This window comes from Actinia tenebrosa, unplaced genomic scaffold (assembly GCF_029948245.1).
Source record: "Actinia tenebrosa isolate PJP-AT-01 unplaced genomic scaffold, QUT_ActTen_1.0 PGA_scaffold5__44_contigs__length_20552954, whole genome shotgun sequence".
In the NCBI taxonomy this organism is placed as follows: domain Eukaryota; kingdom Metazoa; phylum Cnidaria; class Anthozoa; order Actiniaria; family Actiniidae; genus Actinia; species Actinia tenebrosa.
In genome coordinates this window covers 18,996,466-19,017,920 of record NW_028292582.1, presented here as the reverse complement: position 1 = coordinate 19,017,920, position 21,455 = coordinate 18,996,466, and the positions used below count along the sequence as shown (strand labels likewise).

The 21,455-nt window shown below is 40.1% G+C and overlaps 1 protein-coding gene across 1 annotated transcript; it reads left to right on the top strand.

Moving 5' to 3' along the window:
* The first annotated feature begins 133 nt into the window (after positions 1 to 133).
* LOC116308064 (adenylate kinase 9) lies at positions 134 to 21,374 on the top strand. The gene is made up of 30 exons (XM_089037675.1): positions 134 to 263; positions 715 to 771; positions 855 to 918; positions 1,904 to 1,956; positions 2,336 to 2,432; positions 2,830 to 2,942; positions 3,316 to 3,525; positions 3,729 to 3,857; positions 4,068 to 4,142; positions 4,561 to 4,805; positions 4,983 to 5,163; positions 6,219 to 6,375; positions 6,870 to 6,965; positions 7,126 to 7,372; positions 7,473 to 7,630; positions 8,190 to 8,732; positions 9,724 to 10,031; positions 10,549 to 10,756; positions 11,375 to 11,564; positions 12,508 to 12,727; positions 13,379 to 13,447; positions 13,923 to 14,138; positions 15,286 to 15,504; positions 16,105 to 16,318; positions 16,936 to 17,137; positions 17,823 to 17,969; positions 18,362 to 18,579; positions 19,107 to 19,467; positions 19,757 to 20,073; positions 20,584 to 21,374. The coding sequence occupies exons 1-30, from the start codon at positions 198 to 200 to the stop codon at positions 20,775 to 20,777; spliced, it is 5,574 nt and encodes a 1,857-aa protein (XP_088893801.1). The 5' UTR covers positions 134 to 197; the 3' UTR covers positions 20,778 to 21,374.
* Positions 21,375 to 21,455: the final 81 nt, after the last annotated feature.

The window sequence follows — 21,455 nt, the reverse complement described above, 5'->3', positions numbered from 1 at the left end:
ATTTTTTACGTTGTTTTTTTGGTTTTGTAAATGTTTTTGAGTCTGTAGTTTCCAGTCTCTTTTAATGTAACACGGCCATCAGTCGTCAACAATCGTGGTGCCATGGCAACCCCATCCTTCAGTTCACAGTTGCAAAGGAGCAAGCAAGAAATGCCAGAAGAATGACTTCAAAATATCGCTAAAAACAAGCCTTCACGATGTCTAACAAAGAAAAAACAATAACAGTAGATTATTTTAACTTAGATCCGTTCAATGAAGACAAGGTAAGTCCTTTTTCAAGCCTAATTCTCTCACAAATTCGCATGTTTTTCATGAGTTTTGCTCTCCACATTAATTTTCAACTTTGGCGAACATTTGTTTAGTCTAAAATATCCCTCTATAAGCATAAATACCGTCGTTTTTAATATTTCTAGAACCTAAAGTCAATCCTTTACGAATCTTTTCTTCTTCGTTGCCTCTTTGAAGTCGAGGTTTTGCGATTTGCGTTAAAAACTTAAGTGTTTTTATAGCATACCCTATCAGATCTAGAATATTCACAATGCTTATTTTCCACAAACTTTGGACGAAACCACACATCAATTATGAATAATACAGCTAAACTTAGACTCCACTAGCCTCCAAATGAGTGCTACTAGTATTTTTAATATCTGCAAAACTACATGAGCTTTTAAAAAGCAGAATTTATTTAGTAATTTTTGGTTTTAACATCTTTAGGCCGAACGAAAATACCTGAACTCCAAGCCAACATGTTTTATAATGATTGGAAAACCGGTAAGTTATATGAGTTCAATATTTTTATAAAGTGTGCACATGCTGAGAATAATAACTAATGTTTATTATATGTAAATATTCAGGGATCAGGGAAAACTACCTTGGCTCGGAAGCTAGCTCAAGCTTGGAAATGTGAATTTGTGAATGGTAAGTTATGTACCATTGAATTGGGATGGAGATTGAGTGAAAAACAACTAGAACAAGAATTTAAATGGTTAAAATGGGAAATGAGATTTGTGCTGGGATAATAGAATGCATTATCTTGCATCTAGAGAGATAATAATGATGACAGTGGAATAAAATATTAGAAATGGGATTTAGGTATTTACTAGGTAACTGGAAAAGGGTAATAGGATCAGAAAAGTGGAAATTCATGTTTGAAACTAGGATGTTGTTAACATTTTGGCTTGTAATAGGAATAATCTTCTATAATAGTCTGTATCCAAAGTCAAAAGAACAAAATTGTACAATAATGCAATTAGTATAGGTAATCATATGGTTTAGAGTGCAATTGGAATTAATTTGCAAAGTGGGTTTTTCAAAGAGCTTCAAAAGAACACTAGCCTGATAGGTTGAGTGCTATTTGAGCTCTTTGAAAAACACAGCAGTTAAAATCAATTCCAAATTGAACGAGACACCATATGATTACTCATTATTAAATAATATACCTAAAACATTTACAAATAATTTTTAATTTTCACTTCAGTGCACTTTAATTTTTGCTTTACTATTGGTTAACAACACTGCTCTCAGCCAATCACAATCAAAAGTGTTTTTCATGTATATTATTGGTATAGGAAATTGCATGATCTCAAGTACAATTTGAAATACATGAGGTACGAGTGATGCTTTGAAAGTTTTCAAAATTGAACTTCAAAACATCACAAGTATCTATAAATTCCACAATGACGAGAAGATCTTGCGATTTTTAGATTATGATACACTCAACAAAATTGAGCAACTTAATTGGGACTCTACAGAGTACAATTTGGGATTGAATTTCTACTCCTCTTGTCCAATCAGAATCAAGTAATTTTGTAGAGTGTATTATAAGTGCTGTAAAAGGATTTTAGCTGTATAGAATAGGAGCTTAGGAAATTGGACTATAATAACAATATATATTTTTTCACAGGCAATGAAGTTATCAACATGGCAATTGAAATGCAGACAGAATTGGGAATCAAGGTACTTAATATATTCATTAATTGTTATGATAGTATAATCATAATTACATTATATTTCACTTGATGGGGAAACGACAGTATTGTGGTATATATATTACTAACAAAAAATACCGAACAACAATACAAAAAAATAACAAAGCAGAAAAAATAAGGCAAATTTGTAGCTGTACTGTACCTTACGGTAGCCATAACTATGTGTTGTGATGGGATGAATTACTCCTGATGTAATGAAAACTGGCATAAAGTCCAGACCTATATGTAGGGGTATATTCCATTTCTTTTTCTATCCCTTGTAATCTCAATAAATCAACCCCCCTTTTTGCAATATTTATGCAATATTTACAATGTTCAAATTTTAATATTTAAAATGTTCTTTGAAGGCACAAGAAATCCTTCTGCGAGGTGAAGCCATTCCTGAAGAACTGTCAGCAAAGATGTTGCTTGAGAAAATCAATTCCCCAGAGGTTGCTCATCATGGTAAGAATTACATAGTAAGACCCTAGAGCTTGCAGCACCAAGTGGTTGATTTCCTGTTTGCAAAGATATACAAGGGTTGCACCCCCCCCCCCCCCCCCCCCCCCCCATCCCGCTCGTGGCTTTTTTGAATTTATGCTGGTAATTTTTTTTTGTGAAAATAAAAATGTAAAATGTATACAGTAATGCCTTTTTGGGGGTTTGGCATTTCAGGGCCTCAAACAATATGGCTCTTTTTTGTTTGGAATTTGGCCTCCCTCTATAACGCATTGCCCCTTGGATACTATGTGTGCATAGTATATATATGACAGTCAATATTTTTGTTAGCTAGTTGTGTAGGTGTTGCTGACAATGTAGTCATGATCAGGGGTCATTAACTTGTTAATTTATTAATTTTCAGGCTATATACTTGATGGTTTTCCATCGCTAAGTGAGGACTGGTTGTCCTTGGCAGATCAACTAGAATTGGTGAAAAACCTTCCAATGCCTCCTGACTTCATCATTAATATCAAGGTAAAACATAATTTCCAGTGGCTTAAGTTTTTATTTTGAATTGACAGAAGTCCACAACCCAGTCCAGACATGTGGGGCTGTCTTGGTCACTGTCACCATAAGAATGAATGTAAATGGATTTAAGTAGCCCTTGAATTTAATTTTACATTGATCATGCATTCATGAATATTCTGTCTCTCAAGTTCATTAAATTTGAGTAAATGAGTTTGTAATCAATAAGCACCCTTGCAGGGTGGGTGTACAGGGAAAGGAAATGGAATTACGCCACAGCCATATTAATAAGTGGTAATTACTTGCGAAGCTGCATATATGTATTTAGAACATTGCATAGATGCATGATGTTATAGTAAATGAAAAGTCCTTCTTTCAACAGATCCCTGATAAAGACCTTGCTGTGAGGAGACAAGAACAGAAGCTTGACCCCCTAACTGGCATGTTGTATGCAAGATGGGAATATGCACCTGAACCATTGAAAACTACAGACACAGAAAATAGTGGTGAAGAGGATGAAGGGATGGAAGAAGAGGAGGAAGAAGATGAGGAGGAAGAGGAAGAAATCTTGGAGGAAGTTGAAGATTATCCGGTAAGTAGTTCTAGAGTGGTTTGAATGACCTATGACTATATATCCTGTTAGCACAGTGCTGTATTTTTGTCATAATATTTAAAGAGAGCTGTTTTTGCTTCTGGTTCTCTTTTACAAAAATGAGCTAAATGATGATATAAATGAGCTTCCATTTCCCACTTATTTCCCATTCATTTTCCATTTCATTCTTCTTCCCACTACAGGAAGATGAAGAGAAGGAAGAACCTTCTCCAGAGCTGATTGACAGGCTTGTCACAAGACCAGAAGATCTGCCACAGAATGTCACAGCAAGCATTAAACACTACAAGGACATGGTTCTTAGAACATTTGAAGTAAGCGTATACCTGTACTTTAAAATATATTAAGATATTTACTGGTCAGAAATATTCTTCTTTTTCCCCCTCGTCTCTCTTCCTTTCCTCCCTTCCTTCTATGCTGTCTGTCTTTTGTCTGTCTGTCTGTCTGTCTGTCTGTCTGTCTGTCTGTCTGTCTGTCTGTCTGTCTGTTTCCATTTATTCACTAAATGAATTTTTCATCCAAAGGACTACATGGCTGATCATGACCAACAAAAGCTAATTGAACTTGATGGAAATGAGAACCAAAGAGTATTGTTTAAGGTAGAAAATATAGATGTTAAAAACTGAGTATTTCGATGAAGATTATGATGATAATGATAAGATATTGATGATGGTGATACTGATGAAAGAGATGATGGTGGTGGTTGTACTAGTAATGATGATGATGATGATGATGCAGATAAATGCTGTCTAATGATGTCAGGGAAATGATGATAGTAATAATTTAATGATGATGATGAGGATAATATTGATGATAATACTGAAGATGATGGTGGTGGTTCTGGCATAGTTACGATAATGGTGATGAAGATTAATTTATGTTTAATGATGTCAACGAAACTTTGATGATGATATTTTAAAGATGATGATAAGATGGAGATATGATGCTGTCAGTGTAGCATAGACGATGATGCTGATGGCACCACTATTTACACCTTCATTTTTCCATACTCCACAGCATCTCATGATGAAACTCAACACATTCGTGCTCAACCGTGCGCTTGTCCCGCTACGCCTTCAAGGCTCAGAAGACTCAGAAGAGATTTCTGACGACACAGATAATGATGACTTGTTAAGAACTCTAGCTGCTACAGAAATGGTGGCACCAAAGTTCCGATGGCGCCGCAGCAAGTGGGGAAGAAACTGCCCTGTTGCGTTGAAAGAGGGAAACATCGTACCGGGCACCGTTCAATACTCTGTCAGGTACAATCACACTTTTAAAAATTTAAGAATTATATAAAAATAAAAGGAAAACAATTGCAAAAATTATTAAGATGATCAAAGAAAGACGATGGCTGAGGTGAATGTGAGCAAAAAGTCGGAGGGCAAAGCTGGGCGTAGTATGGACCTTTTAAAACTCTTAAGTCATTTCTCTTGCAGCTTTCTTGACAAGCTGTATATCATGTCAACAAGTAAGTCCCTTGGTCAGTTCATGCGGAATCCACGACCGTTCCTAGCGCCAAACCTACCACGCCCTCCATGCAAGGTGTGCGTACTTGGTCCTCCATACTCAGGCAAGACAGAGGTGGCGCGAAGAATCGCTGAACGATACAAAGCAAAGGTAAAGTTGAGAGTTTTAGAATAGATGTTGTATGACTATGAAGCAGCTTAGCACACGACACCATCACGTTATAGTTTAGTTTTCGCATGACTGTGAAAAGCTCAGTGCTGTGAGCGTGCCGAGCCGTGCCGTGACCGTGATGTTTCATAACATTTTAATTGGCAGATTGGCTTTTTCTCGCGCATTGTGATTGGTCTGATGCGCAATGTGATTGGTCTGATTGTGCCGTGACCTTGCGTGACCGTGTCCGCGTCGTGTTTATGCCGTGTTATAGGTATTTGATTGGATGGAGAGTAAATTTTCGTTCAATGTGATTGGTCTGGCGTATCCCTTTCCGTGTCACGACCGTGTTTGTGCCGTGAACTTTTCACAGTCATACGAAAACTACTCTACTAGATTGGCGACATAGAGAGATAAGATTCCCGTTTTTCCTCCACGCAAACGGCAAACATGACCAGTTTTCATGGGCGTTTCCCTGCATTTCATCACTTTATCTTTTGCAAACCTTCTCGCCAGATCCTAATATACTTTTGTTTATTTACTACTTGGGGATTTTTGCAATTCCATTTTACTTATTTAAAATAATTTTTCACTGGTTAATTGACGTTTTACTTTTGCCATAAATAAGATTTTCAAGCTCTCTATTGCGACCTGGGCCCGGTTGTACGAAGCCTGGATAGCGCTATCCGACGGATAAATCTTATCCAGTGGATAAATTTATTGTATAACAACATCGACTTATCCACTGGATAAGGATTTATCCGCCGGATAACGCTATCCAGGCTTCGTACAACCGGGCCCTGTAGGGTAGCTTTGAGTCGGAGGTACTTTGGATACGAAAAATGAGACATCAAACGAACAATGAAAAAAATCCAAGCGGTAAAGGATGGGGGACGGGGGCGCTTCCGCATCACTTAAAGTTGGACGTGATTCATTTTTGGTCTAAATTGGGTAAAGATATCTTTAGTTCACCATGCTTAATATGGTATTGTACCAAAAATAAAAATAAAATCATGACTCGTTTCCGTATTCCTAACCGTTATTGTTTCCTGCAGGTATTAGACATAGATGAGTTAGTGAAGCCACGAAAAGAAGCAGCCAAAAAAAAGATGATGGATGAGACAAAAGCAGAAGCCATCCAGTCAGCCATTGGTAAAGTAACAGCTGCTAGACAGGCACTCAAGGCGGGGCTGGGCGACGAAGAGGAGGAACGTAAGTATCAATGACTGAACAGGAAGAAAGCCCCATCTTATCTCGTCCAAAGCTGGAAACAATTTAATCAAAGGCTGACGCACCTGTAAAGCTGTTTGTATGGGATCCCACAGTTCACTGAGGACTCTTGAAAGACAATGTTACTACCGACCAATGACAATCGATAGTTTGTCAGTCTGTAGAATAACCACTATTGAATCACGCTTCTTTGATGGATGACCAAAAAATCTACAAGTAAAATTTCGGTTTAAAAGTTTTTTCTTAAAGAAAAGATTCTAACATAGAGCAGATTACATATGACTGTAAAAGAGGTAAGAACTTGCCTTACCGTAACGGTGCCGGTGCTATGTCCAAGCATTCTGATTGGACAAACAATAATCGCGCGCCCTGTGGCTGGTTTAAGGGCATCGTCAAGTTGTGACGATGACTGTAGCACATGAATTCTCCTAAATATTTTATTGTTAGTACAACTTGTATTTGTTTGTTTTCCAAAGCATTAGATAAAACGGGTGAAGAAGACGAAGATGAGGATGAGGATGAAAAGGAAGGAGAAAAAGATGAGGAGGATACAAAAGAAGGCGAGGAGGAAGGTAACGAATATTATTGATTACAATATATGATGTCAGCGAGCAAGAAAGTAACAATTTGTGGTAAAAATTGCAACTCTTTTACTAAACAAACCCTCTATTGCCCCATCTTATTGTATACAGATGTCACTAAATCTTTTCTTTGTTTATTTTGTTGTAAAAGGCGAGACAGATGAAGGTAAAGAAACCGAAGAACCAGAAGAGCCTACCGAGAAACCAAGAAGAAAATCCAAAGATGAACTTCCAATAGATGCCAATCACCCTGACGTCATTAGAATTGTCAATGACGTCATGGCCGAGGCGGAGAAGAAGGAGCCTGAGCTGACCCCAGAAGAGTATGTCGAGGTGCTTGATGAGGCTATACAGAAGAGATCCGAGGAGCTGATAGCTGAGGACCCAAATGGAGCAAGGTACGTGGGGCCTCATCTGTCTTCTGTTATATTTTATAAATAAAAAATAAATGAATAAGGAATCACTAACCCAGTTTCCATGCATTTGTTCTCTCGCTAGTGCTGGTAGTTACGTGCTGGATAATTTTCCTCGAACGCGCGAGCACTTCTCTGCTATGGTCGAACGTAATATTCTCCCAGATGAGGTGATTCTGCTGAAGGATGACAGTGAGAATGGAGAACTCCTAATGAAAAGATGGTACGCCAGCAACAAGGAAGGTAGGTCATTACATATCAACATATTGTTATCTCGCTAGGTGAGCTCTCTAGTTCTTGGAGGGAAGAAAGAAACAAATTGATTGTCGAATAAATAATATTATAAAAAAAACAACAAGAAATAAATGAATAAAAATGAATGAATAATCGATTATCCCTGTAGTAGACCATTATTCATTATTCAACTTTTTGTAACTTTAATTTTTTTAAATTAATCTTATTCACCGAATCGAATAATGGCGACAATTGGAATAACTATTCTGCACTGACTAGCTACTGACACGTGTTCACGTGGCAATATAAATGTGTTTCCACATGTACAAGAGACTAGTCAATCCAGAACAATAGTCATTTAAATTGGTCTCAATATTTCGATTCGGTTTATACGGGGCCCTGATAGAGATAATGGTTAAATGCGCATTTTGGGCGACAAAATCTGATTCAAACAAGAATGACGTACGTCAAATGCAGTATTTTACGTTATTTCTGTATACTGACAAACTTTTTACCTTTAATACCATTGATAGATAACGATATAAATGATCTTGTGTTTCGTTTCTAGAACTCCATGCAAAGTGGGAAGAAAGACGAGCGGCTGAGCACGCGAAAAAAGAAGCCGAGCGACTCGAAAAAGAGCGCATTCGCAAAGAAGAAGAGGCGAAAAAAGCTGCCGAGGAGGCGAGACGAACAGCAGAGGCTGAAGCCATCATAGCTGAAGCCAAACAACTAAGAGAACAAGATGACGATGACGCGACTGGTGCAGCTGACGGAAGCGAAGACAAAGCTCCCGAAGAACAGAAACCTGACGAAGTCGAGGAGCAAGATGAATCCTCGGAGAATGCCTCCCCTGATATTAAAGGATCAACCCCACGCCCCTCAGAAGGAGACCCAGAGGGAGACGGAGAGGAGGAGCTACAGCTTGATAAAGACATCCCACCTGAGACTCCTGAGACGGAAGAGTATAGACGTCAGAGGACGAACTTTGATCGAGACAGTTCTCAGCTTTTATCGGTCATTAAGGGGACCAATGTTATTGAACCGATAAACGTATCAGCAGAGAAGAACCTTGATGTTATTGCTGCTGAAGTTACCAAGAAGATTGAAGGTGGGACTTAGTACTTGTTGAAAAGTATTGACACTATAAAAGATTATATTCAAATGATTCAATTTAAGGGGATAAAAGGACAAAAGATGTGGTCGCCATGTTGGATGACATTACAGTACTCTTTAGCTATAATCCACCTATTGTTGGCGTGCATCACTTCTCATGAGAACAAAAGGACAATAGGCATGGCAGCCATGTTGGATGACATTACATTACATCTTTAGCTATAATCCACCTATTGTTGGCGTGCGTCACTTCCCATGAGAACAAAAGGACAATAGACATGGCAGCCATGTTGGATGACATTACATTACATCTTTAGCTATAATCCCCCTATTGTTGGCGTGCATCACTTCTCATGAGAACAAAAGGACAATAGACATGGCCGCCATGTTGGATGACATTACATTACATATTTAACTATAATCCACCTATTGTTGGCGAGCATCACTTGCCATGAGAACGAAAGGACAAAAAACAAGGCCGCCATGTTGAATGACATTACATTACATATTTAGCTATAATTCACCTATTGTTGGCGTGCGTCACTTCCCATGAGAACAAAAGGACAAAAGACGTGGCCGTCATGTTGGATGACCCTACATTACATCTTAAGCTATAGTCCACCTATTGTTGGCGAGCATCACTTGCCATGAGAACAAAAGACAAAAAACATGGCCGCCATGTTGGTTGACATGACAAAAGACACCAAGACCAAATCTTTTGTCAAAGTCAATATAAATGGCGGCTATGACGTCACAGGCGCACTAGCGGAATTACCGTGTACCGTGACCTTGCCGTGTCTCAAGACTCCCATTGTAATCATAATTGCATGGACATAATAATAAAACAGTTATCAATATATAATATTACTTGATAATGATGACAAGATGTCATCGAAACGTGTAATTTTTTGACACAGTTTTTTCTTATAAATTCTATTTCTTGTAAGTATCAATATATCATACTTAAAAATACCACTTTGTTTTAGCCCCGTTCAACTACCGTGGCTGGGAATACACAGGAATGGATCAAGACGAAGAAGAAGAAGACGCAGACGAGGACGAAGATGATGACGACGAAGATGGAGATCCGTTCAACCGCGAAAGAAAGAAAATCTTTGGGGATACCAAGATGTACTGTCCAGTGATGCTGAAGGAAAGGAAAGTCCTCTGGCCGGGTACTATTGAGTGCGCAGCTAAGTACAGGGAGAGGACGTACTTCTTCTCCGCGGTTGAAGCCAGGACAAAATTCCTTGAAGATCCAGAAAGCTTTCTTAGTGCTGATGTTCCGGTCGAGGTAAGACTGGTATTAAGTACTTTAGGTTTCCTGTGGTTCTACTTATACCACAGGGGACCCATGCTTATACTTCTTACATCTATAATTTTTAAATTAAGCTTCTTCCTGGGATGGATTTTCTGTGGCCTTGATCTTTTTTTTTCGTTGTTGCCTTCCCTCCCCCCACAATTCTCGGGCTGGGCACTGAAAGGTGCGTCAGCACATTGAAATTGTTTATACCTAATAAGGGAACCTACGCTTTTGTGTGATTGGTCCCCCTCCCTAGAACTGATTTCTTATACCACAGGAAACCCGCATTTTCAAAATCTTCATATACTATATTGATCCTCTAGAACTTTTGGTTTGTATTAGCCAATAGTTATGTTTTGAAGAAGCCTCCCTTTCGACTAATCATTCTACCCACGCCCTTCCTAAAACTGATGTCTTATGCCACAGGAAACCCGCGTTATCAAAATCTCCCCATACTATATTGACCCTAAATTATAATCATTCGTTTTTCGTGGGTTTTGTTCTGCAGAAGCCTCCCATCCGTCTAATCATTCTAGGACCTAAAGGAGCTGGTAAGACCATGCATGGACGGTATCTTGCACAGAAACTAGGCCTCTTCCACATTTCATTCACTGAACGCCTACAAGAACTGATCATCGCGAAAACCAAGAAGAAGATTGGACCTGACTATGACGATGAGGAAGAGGGACCAACAGATCCTGAGAGCACGGCAGATGGTGAGAGAAATAACATGAATCACCACATATCAATTATTTGTAGCAAAAAGAGGTTGATGGAGATGAAGCAAACGTCTACATATGCCCTAACACTCAAATGGATTGTCATTGTATCTTTTCGATTCATCAAATTACAGCGCGAACATACTATTATAGAAAAATAGGCTACGGCGCTGCTACGAAAAATAGAGCCCTCGAGGCCTTACTGTAGCACTCATCGATGTTGTAATAGCCCCCTTCACCGTTCCTTGCGCCATCTTGAAAGGCAGCCGTGCCTTTGCATCCGAAGCTAGAAGAACGGTGAGCTTGCAATGATAGACCTTTTTTAACACCTTGAACAATTATGTCTCTATCATTGCAAGCTCACCTTTCGTCTCCCTTCGATGCAAAGGTACGGCTACCCTTCAAGATAGCGCAGGGAACTGTGAAAGGGACTATTATAAAATAAAATTCAGCCGCGTGACATCCAATAAAACCGCATGACATCCATTAAAACCGCGTGACATCCAATAAAACCGCGTGACATCCCATGCACAAACTAATAGCACTTCAAGAACCAGTTGTATCTTTTCGCCATTCAACCTAAATTAATCTGCTCTATTGAATGTAATTCTTCAGACGCAACAGCAACAAAAACTGGTGATAGCGTACCTGAAGGAGCGAGAGAAGAAGGGTACAATGAAGAACCAGAAGTAGAATTTACTGAAGATGAAGAAAACATCAAAGCCAACCTGACGGATGGTGACCCACTACCAAACGAGACACTAGATAAGATATTACCAGAATGGTGGAATGAGGAACCTTTCAGGTAAAAACACATCCCTATCTTATGGATCTGTTGATGGTTTTCAACCATTCCCAAGAGAATTAAATAACAAAAGACACGGCAGCCATGTTGGAGGATATAACAAAAGAATTCATTGACAATTCTTTTGTAAGTTCCTCTAACATGGCCGCCGTAAAAACCATCAATAGTGCAGCGCGCTGATTCTAAAAATAGCTTAAAGATTCGGACAAGCATTGCATTCTGTTTAACCGCTACGAGGATTATACGAACCGATTTTATTAATTTTACTTAAAGTTACAATAATAACCCATGTAAACTAAGATCAAATGCGATCGGCTGTAAAAATTGTTTGTCCGAATTTCGCCTTTGTCTTCGTTTTTATGACGTCACGGCTGCGCTGCGCTATTGAACTTGGACGTAATGTTTTCCACACAGACCACGTGTCATTCCCTAGAGTATCATTTCTTTGTTGAACGGTTGTGTGAAAACACATCCCTGTCTAATGGACATATTGAACTTGGACATAATCGGTCGGATAGCGCTATTCACCCTTCGTACAACCGGGCCCTAGTATCAAACTTTATCATCTAATTCTGCAAAGAACGTGCGTGATATGGAAAAAGGACATGCCTGATATGAGACCGTATCAGCACTTCTCATCTGCTCATGCTGGGTACGATAAGGTTCAAAGAGAGTTTGAGCATTTCTTTGCAGAATTAAATGATAAGTAACTTATCAGTAGACTAAGCATCTGATACGGCTTTGGCTTTTTACTTTTTACCTAACGTCTCGCCAAAATACTCCGTGACTCGTAAAAATACACAGCTGTATCAGATACTTAAACGACTGATAACCTCTATGTATCCAGCATTGTGAAAAATGATCATATGGCTCGTCCACACACAGGTAGCCAAATCCAGGCTAGTGGGCTAACTAGTTGTAACTGCACTTTTTTTCCAAACAGATCTACAGGATTCATACTTGAAGGTTTCCCGAGGAATGAGTTAGAAGCCCGTTATTTAGCAAATTCAGGCTACTTCCCAGACGCAGCCATCTTGCTAGCTGTGGAGGACACTGAGATTGTCAATAGATTGATACCCCCTAAGCTAGAGATATGGAAGAGAAAAAGAGACAAGCGACAAGCTGAGAAGGAACGACGGAAAGCTTTGGCAAGAAAACAGAAGGTAGACGGAAAACAGACGGATTATCAGTTTTATTGAATTCTGAAACTACCTTTGGGCTGATCAATGTCAGGGCACGACTAACTCACAGATAGAACCCTGATGAAACAACCTCTGGGCTGATCTAAGTCAGGGCATGGCTAACTCATAGATTGAACCTGAAACAACCTCTCGGCTCATCAAAGTCAGGACATGGCTAACTCACAGATGGAACCCTGAAACAACCTCTCGGCTCATCAAAGTCAGGGCACGGCTAACTCACAGATAGAACCCTGAAACAACCCCTGGGCTGATCTAACTCAGGGCACGGCTAACTCACAGATAGAACCCTGAAACAACCTCTGGGCTGATGTAAGTCAGGGCACGGCTAACTCACAGATCAAACCCTGAAACAACCTCTGGGCTGATCTAAGTCTGGGCACGGCTAACACTCACGTTGAATTGGAATTTAGCGTAGGTTTTGCGGAGGGAGGAAAACCGGAGAACCCGGACAAAAACCCTCCAATCAAGGGAGAGACCTAACAAACTCTACTCACATGTGATGTCTAGTGTAGTCTGGGTATCGAAGCTGGGACGTCACTACGCCACCCTTGATTCACAATGATGTTAGTAATGATCCTCTGCTAATGTAGTCTTGTCTATCTCGTGTTGCAGGAAGAGTTACGAAATCGCCGTCGCGAGGAAAAACTGGCGCAAATCGCTGCCAACAAAGCTGAATTATTGGTGAGAAATGAAATATTGTATCTAGTAAATTCTGTTTTGCTTGGAAATTATACCCCGTAACAGTCTCATTGGTATGTCGCGGGACGTTAAGTGTGGATAAAGTTACACGGTGTATTATTGTGGAATACATGTATACAGTATCGTGTACGTGCTGTAAGTCTTACCCGTTCGACATGTGGTCTGTTATATGTAGGACATAGTACACCGCACGGTCATGGTATGAAATTGAACCACTAACGGTGCACGAGATCGCTATACACCCAATAAAAGCCGTGCACGGGAAATTTGCGCATGCCTTTAAATATCTTGTACTGGACCCAGTTGTACGAAGGGTTGATAGCACTATCGAACGGATAAATCCTTACCCAGTAGATGCTTATATCCGATAAACTTATCCACTGGACAAGATTTATTCGCCGGATAGCGCTATTCAACCTTCATACGACCGGGTCCTGATGTAATGTTTGGATGTTAGGCACGAAGACAGGCTCGTGAGAGCGACGACAGCGATGAAGAACTAGACGAAGAGGAAGAAGAAGTAGATATAGAAGCCTTGCTTGACGCTGAGTTCGAGGAGGAAGAAGAGGAGGAAGATGAAGACGAGGAAACAGAAGAGGATGCGATAGAACGAATGAAAACTGAAATAGGAGATCGGTTTGATGAGGAAGTGGGAAGACTTGCTAATGTGCAGGTAAAAGGTCATGGCTATCGTTTCCCTAACCAATCTCTCCCTTGATTAATTAATTCATCCAATTCATCCATTTATGCTATGCCATAAACCATCTCTATCCATCCATTCCATTATGCTCTAAACTTAAATACAGTATCCATCTACATTCATCCATCTCATCGCTAATGCGCCGCCTCTCACCAATGCGGCCCGAGTTCGAGTCTGGTCGATCTCGATGTCGTATGTGAGTAGAGTTGTTTGTTGGTTCTCTCCTGTGCTTCGAGGGTTTTTCTCCGGGTTCTCCGGTTTTCCTCCCTCCTTAAAAATCAACTTCTAAATTCTAATTCGATCTTTGGGCTTTCACCTAGTTTGGAGCCTAGCTCTGTTGTGATTGTCCCACGCTATGATACAACAGCGAAAGCTTTGTAGATATATATAATTTTTTTTAGATCCATTCCAATAATCTATTCATCCCTTCCTTAATTATGAATTCATCCAATCCATCATTCATATGCTATGCCATCCATTTTATCCATCCATCATCTTTTTCCATCCATTCCCACTACTCTAAACTCAAATACAATACCCATCTACATTCATCCGTCTTATCTCGTCCATCCAATCCCTTTTTTTATCCATCTACATTGAACCATCCCAATTCTTCCCTTCATTTATCCATCCATACTCATCTCATTCCGTTGATATTACAAAGACAATATCCTTAGCACTGTAGCCGACATCACTGTAGCCAGTATTAATTGGGGGAGAACATGTTATTTAAAGGCACATAACAATTTTATATACATTTGATATACATACTTTTTATGAATTTAATACCCCTATTTGATCTCCATCTAATCATACATACATACATACATACATAATCTTTATTTAAACACGGATGTCTCATCATACAAAATGCCCTTCCTAAGAGCCGTGTTAAAACTTAGAATAATAGATATAAATTGTATAACTATAAATAAAAATAAAATTATATGAATGTATAGATATAACTTATAAGAAATAAATAATTGGAAATGTCAAAAATATTCAATATATATTCTGTCAGCAGGGACACAATACGACCTCACCTTAGTAAAATTGGTGAAGGGGGAGAGTACCTAATCCTTATTAGTGACTGACTATTTTCACCTGCTACTTTTACCAGGAAACATTTGAAGAGCTACTCATTCCTCGTATGGAAATCAACGGTGGTCGCAAGCCACGCATCGTTCGGTATTGCATCGACAAAGCCATTCGACCAGTCGTGGACTTCAGAGAATGCCTGTTCGATCGTTGTTTTGCCATAGATTTTTTACTAGCCAACAAAATGCTCTCAAGTGGCTATAAATTTCCTAGTAGATTTGGCCGCTGGTGTCCTGTAAAGGTGAGTGATTTATGTACATTTGAACACCACTCACCACGTTTACTCTTAAATCAACCTGCTTAATACGGATACCCTACTACTGTGGACACCCAGAAACAAACATTTTTTATTTCTTGTATGAAATACAAACTAGAATAGCTGTTCTTTTGGATAACATTAATAAGATTAGAAAGTGCGCGCGCATGCTGTGTGCTTTCATAAAGTGAATCAGAATGTGAGATTCATCGCAGTTATTTATGACAATTGATCATTAATTGCAGTGGCGGATCTAGGGGTGGGTTTTGGGGGTTGCAACCCCCCCTATGAGAGCCATCGTGATTTATGATTTTTTTTTTTCATGACCACACCAACAGCATCGCGAGTTTTATTAAAACAGGGTTGCCGAACACATTTCGCTCGCTTTTTTTTTCTATACGACGTGTGTGGGACCTGAAACGACCATGCTCGCCTGCAGCAAATAATCATTATGATAAGACCTACTTCCGTTTGGGAACCCTGTGCTACTTTCCCGCCAAATAAATACCTCAATCAATGCTACAACCCCCCCCTTGAACAAATCCTGGATCCACCTCTGAATTGTTTACTTGCTATTTGCTCTAGTTACTGGAAGGAGAAGTAATCCAGCCACAGTACGGGTCCTTGTACTATCCATGTCCTGTTGTCTACAGACAGCACGTCTACTTTTGCTGTAACGAGGAATCGAGAGAGAAGTTTATGCAGTGCCCTGCTACCTACCTTAAACAGCCTTCTCCCAAACCTGTTGTCCCCATACGTATTGCTATTATTGGACCACCCAAGTCAGGAAAAACTACTAGTAAGTACCCTGTGCACTACGATACTCTCTAATTGATGTCACTGACTTCATTTACTCTGCCAAGAGAAAATGAACTAAGAGAAGGAATCCCCGCGTCCATCATGAGCACTCTTTGATGCTATTTCTAGACTCATTGATGCTATTTTTAGACTCATTGATGCTATTTTTAGACTCATTGATGCTATTTTTAGACTCATTGATGCTATTTTTAGACTCAATTGATGCTATTTTTAGACTCATTGATGCTATTTTTAGACTCATTGATGCTATTTCTAGACTCATTGATGCTATTTTTAGACTCATTGATGCTATTTTTAGACTCATTGATGCTATTTTTAGACTCATTGATGCTATTTTTAGAATCATTGATGCTATTATTAGAATCACTCATTTGATCGTTTCTTTTTCTACACGCTCAAAATTCACGCGCTTTGCGCTGTTTACTCATGTTTCCATGTACTTTTCAAAAGAAAACGTGAGCAAACAGCGTAGAGAAAAACAAACGATCGCAAATGTGATTCTAAAAATAGCAGCATGAATACCAGAGATTCCTTCTCGTAGTTCATTTTCTCTTGCCTCTGCTGATTCATTAAGATTCTTTTTCGCTATCTATTCAGTGGCCAAACGATTTGCTTCGGAGTATGGCGTCGTGCGTTTATCCATCGGAGAGGCCTTACGAAGGCTCCTTGAGAATCAAAAGCACACGGAACTAGCAAAACAGATCAACATCCACCTGAGGACTGGTAACACTGTTCCTGATGAACTGGCTGTGCAGGCTTTAGAGGTGGTCTTACTCGACATGCAGTGTCAGACCCGAGGGTAAGTATATACAGTTTATTGTGTTCTTTAGCGTAGGCGCATTCTGATTGCCTCCCAAAATACATGGTGCCCCTTTTGTGCCACGCGGCACCGGCGGCGTGCGCTGATAATGCGCTTCCTCTCACCAATGCGGCCTGAGTTCGAGTCCTGCCGATCTCGATATCGTATGTGAGTAGAGTTGTTTGTTGGTTCTCTCCTGTGCTTCGAGGGCTTTTCTCCGGGTTCTCCGGTTTTCCTCCCTCCTTAAAAATCAACTTTTAAATTCTAATTCGATCTTTGGGCTTTCACCTAGTTTGGAGCCTAGCTCTGTTGTGATTGTCCCACGCTGTGATACAACAGCGAAAGCTTTGAAGATTAAATAGGCCGCCTTTCTCGTTTCATGTCTTAACTTGCTAGTAATTACTAAGTTGGTCTAGATGAAAATTACTTGTGTAAGTGGCCTTTACGGGGTAACGTTATGCTGTTATTTTGAGAAAGTGGTTAGGGGTTATCACACATGGAGGGGGGTTGAGAACTATTGCAGGGATGGTGGTTCGGGTTATGTTCGTAAAGTTTACTGTGTGATTTTGCCGACCTCCCCCCCCCCACCCTCCATGTGCTAATAAATGAAAGCTCCCTAGTTCTAGTCACCCAATGAATTGTTATTAGCCTTAGTAGTATCCTTATCTATGGTATTGTATTCCAGATTCGTACTTGATGGTTATCCAGTGACCGCAAAACAAGTCGAACTGATGACTGACAGGAAAATCATCCCGGTCAAGGTCCTGGAGCTGAAAGTAGATGACGAGGAAGTACTGAGACGAGGAATGATTGATAGAAATGATCCTGCAAGGTAAACTAACCCGTTACTTTACACACACTGCATTGATTGACATCCAATCCCTCTCTTCTTGTTGTGCATGTGACGTCATAGCCGCCATGTTGGTTTTGGTTTCTTACTGATGTAGCACTAAATGAGAGTTGTTGAAAGATTCTAATTGTGGTAGCATACTGACGTCATCACGATTATGATGTCACAGGTACATTATGACGTCAGGTTTCGTATTACTTTATTTAACAATTGTTCGACAAAGGCGAAGTGGTTATCAGGGGAATATTCATACCTCATTATCACCGCTCGAACAGTGATTATCGTCTCAGAATTACTGGTCGCTCGACCAATCACAGCGCGTGAAACTCTATATTCAAGTCTAACGTTATACTAAAACATTGCGATTATTGCAGGACTCTACCACTGCATGACAGTCATCAGATTCTAGCCATTAGACTGAACTGCTGGCAACAAGAAATAGGAGCCGTGAGGGACTGGTACGACAAGGAACACCGGAACTGGGCTGCTTTGAATGGTCAGCAGTCCAAGTGGTGGGTCTGGAATGAGGCGCTGGATGAAACCAGGAAATCTGTTCGGCAGATTCAAATCTACCTGGATAGGATTGGCTCAGGTCAGATATTAAAGTTATTAACAACATTGTATTCATTATCGTTATCATCATCGTCCTCACCTTCACCATCACTACCACCATCATCACCATCACCGTTGTCTATCATCACCATCGTCATTCACCGTTTTCCATACATCGAGGCTGCTAGGCAGCTTCAAAGGATTATTGAAATTTGAACCCTGTAGCCTTAATTGAATGCTTTGTGTTGGACAAGTGAACAGATGGATGGAAAATAGTGAACGACTATCATCATTAGCATCATGATCATCACCGTCATCATTACCGTCATCATCACCATCGTCATTGCCATCATGACCATCATCATCGTGACCATCATCATCACCATTATCATCACCGTCGTCATCATCATCAGTATTATCATCTCCATTACCATCATCATCACCATTATCATAACTATCATCTCCATTACCATCATCATCTATATTATCATCAAAACAAACAATAGTACAGGTATGCTTATCTAATACTTTAGTATTAAACGACCCGTTTGTTTTATCCTCCTCCAGGCAAGGCGGCATCGATAGCCGACATGTGCATCACTCAATCAGAACTTAAGTCACGCCTGGGAGATTTCGGCCAGTACTGTCCGGTGAGTCTCGCAGACCGTGGTGAATTGGTCGACTGTTCTGTTACTCCTTCACTAGAATTCGCCGCAGAATTCCGAGGTCGTTATTATAAATTAAGCTGTCGCGCTGATCTGGGGAAGTTCCTGGCTGACCCAGCTCGTTATGTCCCTCCATTGGCGCCGAGGAAGTTACCAGACGTGCTTCCAGTCAGAAGGACTTCGGCAGATGTCAAAGCCATGTTCCCTATTCAAATTGAGATGCAAGGCTATTGTCCCGTCACATTTTGGGACGGAAAACAAAGGTGAGTAGAAGATTCTCTATCCTTGCCTCGCATCGTAACCATGGTAACCATTTTAAACCTCATAATTTATATGTATATGTGACGTCACAATCATTCATAACGTCATCACGTATATGTGACGTCATCATCTTTGAAAATGTAGTTTAATATCATAATGTATGTATGTGTGTGTGAATGTGTGGTCCTCGTTCCATGATCGAAACAAAAATCGACGGAATTTAAGAGTGTTTTTTTTTTGTGGAGGGAGGAAAACCAGTCCTACTCACATTAATTCATTTATCTTTGGTAGATACGAGAGTATTGTGCCAGGAGATCCAGAGCTTGTAGTAGAATATTGCAACAAACTGTACTACTTCGCCAACGAGGAGAGTCTGGACAAGTTCATGCGGTTACCCGAGTTGTACCACGGCCTGAAACTGCCCCACAAACTGCCGCCGAGAAAAGACCCTCTGTCAGTGAACGGGCTTCCTATGTTAGGATTCATGGAGCAAACTGTATCGAATGCCATCACTAAGGCTCTAACTGCTGTGGGTTGCTTCAAACCAAAGTATCCATTCTTAGATGCTAAGAAATCTGCGCTAATCTACGTCGCCTACCATCTCAAAGGTTCGTACTCACACTTTCATAATGCAATCTATGAGTGCTCAATGTATAATAGTAGGACAGAGCACGGTCAATATCAGAGCACGCCTTCAATCTGTATCAGCTGGTAATACGAAATCATTTATTATGCCCTATTCCTAGTTGAGGTGTGTTTACTTTTTGGTAAAGGAAGTCTAAACTTGCTCCAAGCCGAACTCTCTGAGACCCACATAGTCACAGAGGTACCAGGGAAGACTAGGTCGAGTACATCACTTTGAATGGCTGGATCCACGTAAATAGCTATTTATCTAAGGCACGGACCATTAGATAATAGAGGTGGGGGAGAGGAGGGCAATGGAGGGGGAAGGGGTGAGGCTGCGTAAATCCCCCAAAAATATCGAGCAAGCACTTCACCTACAAAAAAACATATCGAGCAACCTCTTCTTTCAATAAAGAAATATCGAACAAACACAAAACAAAATGTCTCAACTATCTTATGGGTCCATCCCTAATGGTAATAATTTATTCCTGCAGCGTACAATCCAAATAGTAGCGAATACTCGAGAAAAAAGTACAAACAGAAGCTGATGAATTTTGAAGAACAGTGTGAACTTATCAAGTACCTTGGACACGAAATGACCTCACGATACCGAGAACCAGACGAACGTCCGATCGACTTCGACCACAAACTCGACAACTTCTTGTCTCTCAAGGGGATGGAGGCTTAATTATAATCATAACAATAACTAATATGCTAAGGAAAATATAAATATTACCCTAGATTTGTTTTGAAGTCGGAGAAAAATATGAAATCTGGATTAACGAATAAATAAAATGACGTCATTTTGATTATGCTATTGACGTCACTATTGTATTTGGATATGCAAATGTTTTTAGCGGTATGTGTAGATATATATATGTTATTTACCGGCCAGGAGGTCCGGATAGGGAAAAACTGTGCCCGAGGTCTTGAATATACGGACCGAGGCCGTTAGGCCGAGGTCCGTGTTCAAAACCGAGGGCACAGTTTTTCCCTATCCGGACCGACTATAGGACGGTAAATAACTTATTTATTTTTTTCCCGTATTTTTTTTACTTGTTTTGGTAATCGTTTTGTGTTGTCGTTTAGCGGCAAAGGATACCGGACCGCGCGCGCGGGCAGATACTTACAAAATACCGCCCGCTCAAACAGCCAATCAGAACGCACGATTTTTTAGGATACCGGACCGGAAAAAAATAAATATATATATGTTAATACCTTCTTCATACTACTAGTGTACATACCGAAAATGAATAAAACACCGATGTTTTTTATTTGTCAGCAATTTGGGTTCTTGTCCTTTATTCCAACAGTCTCATACCCAGAATTCTCCAGGCGCCTTCCTCTCTTGCAGGCAGCGCACTGG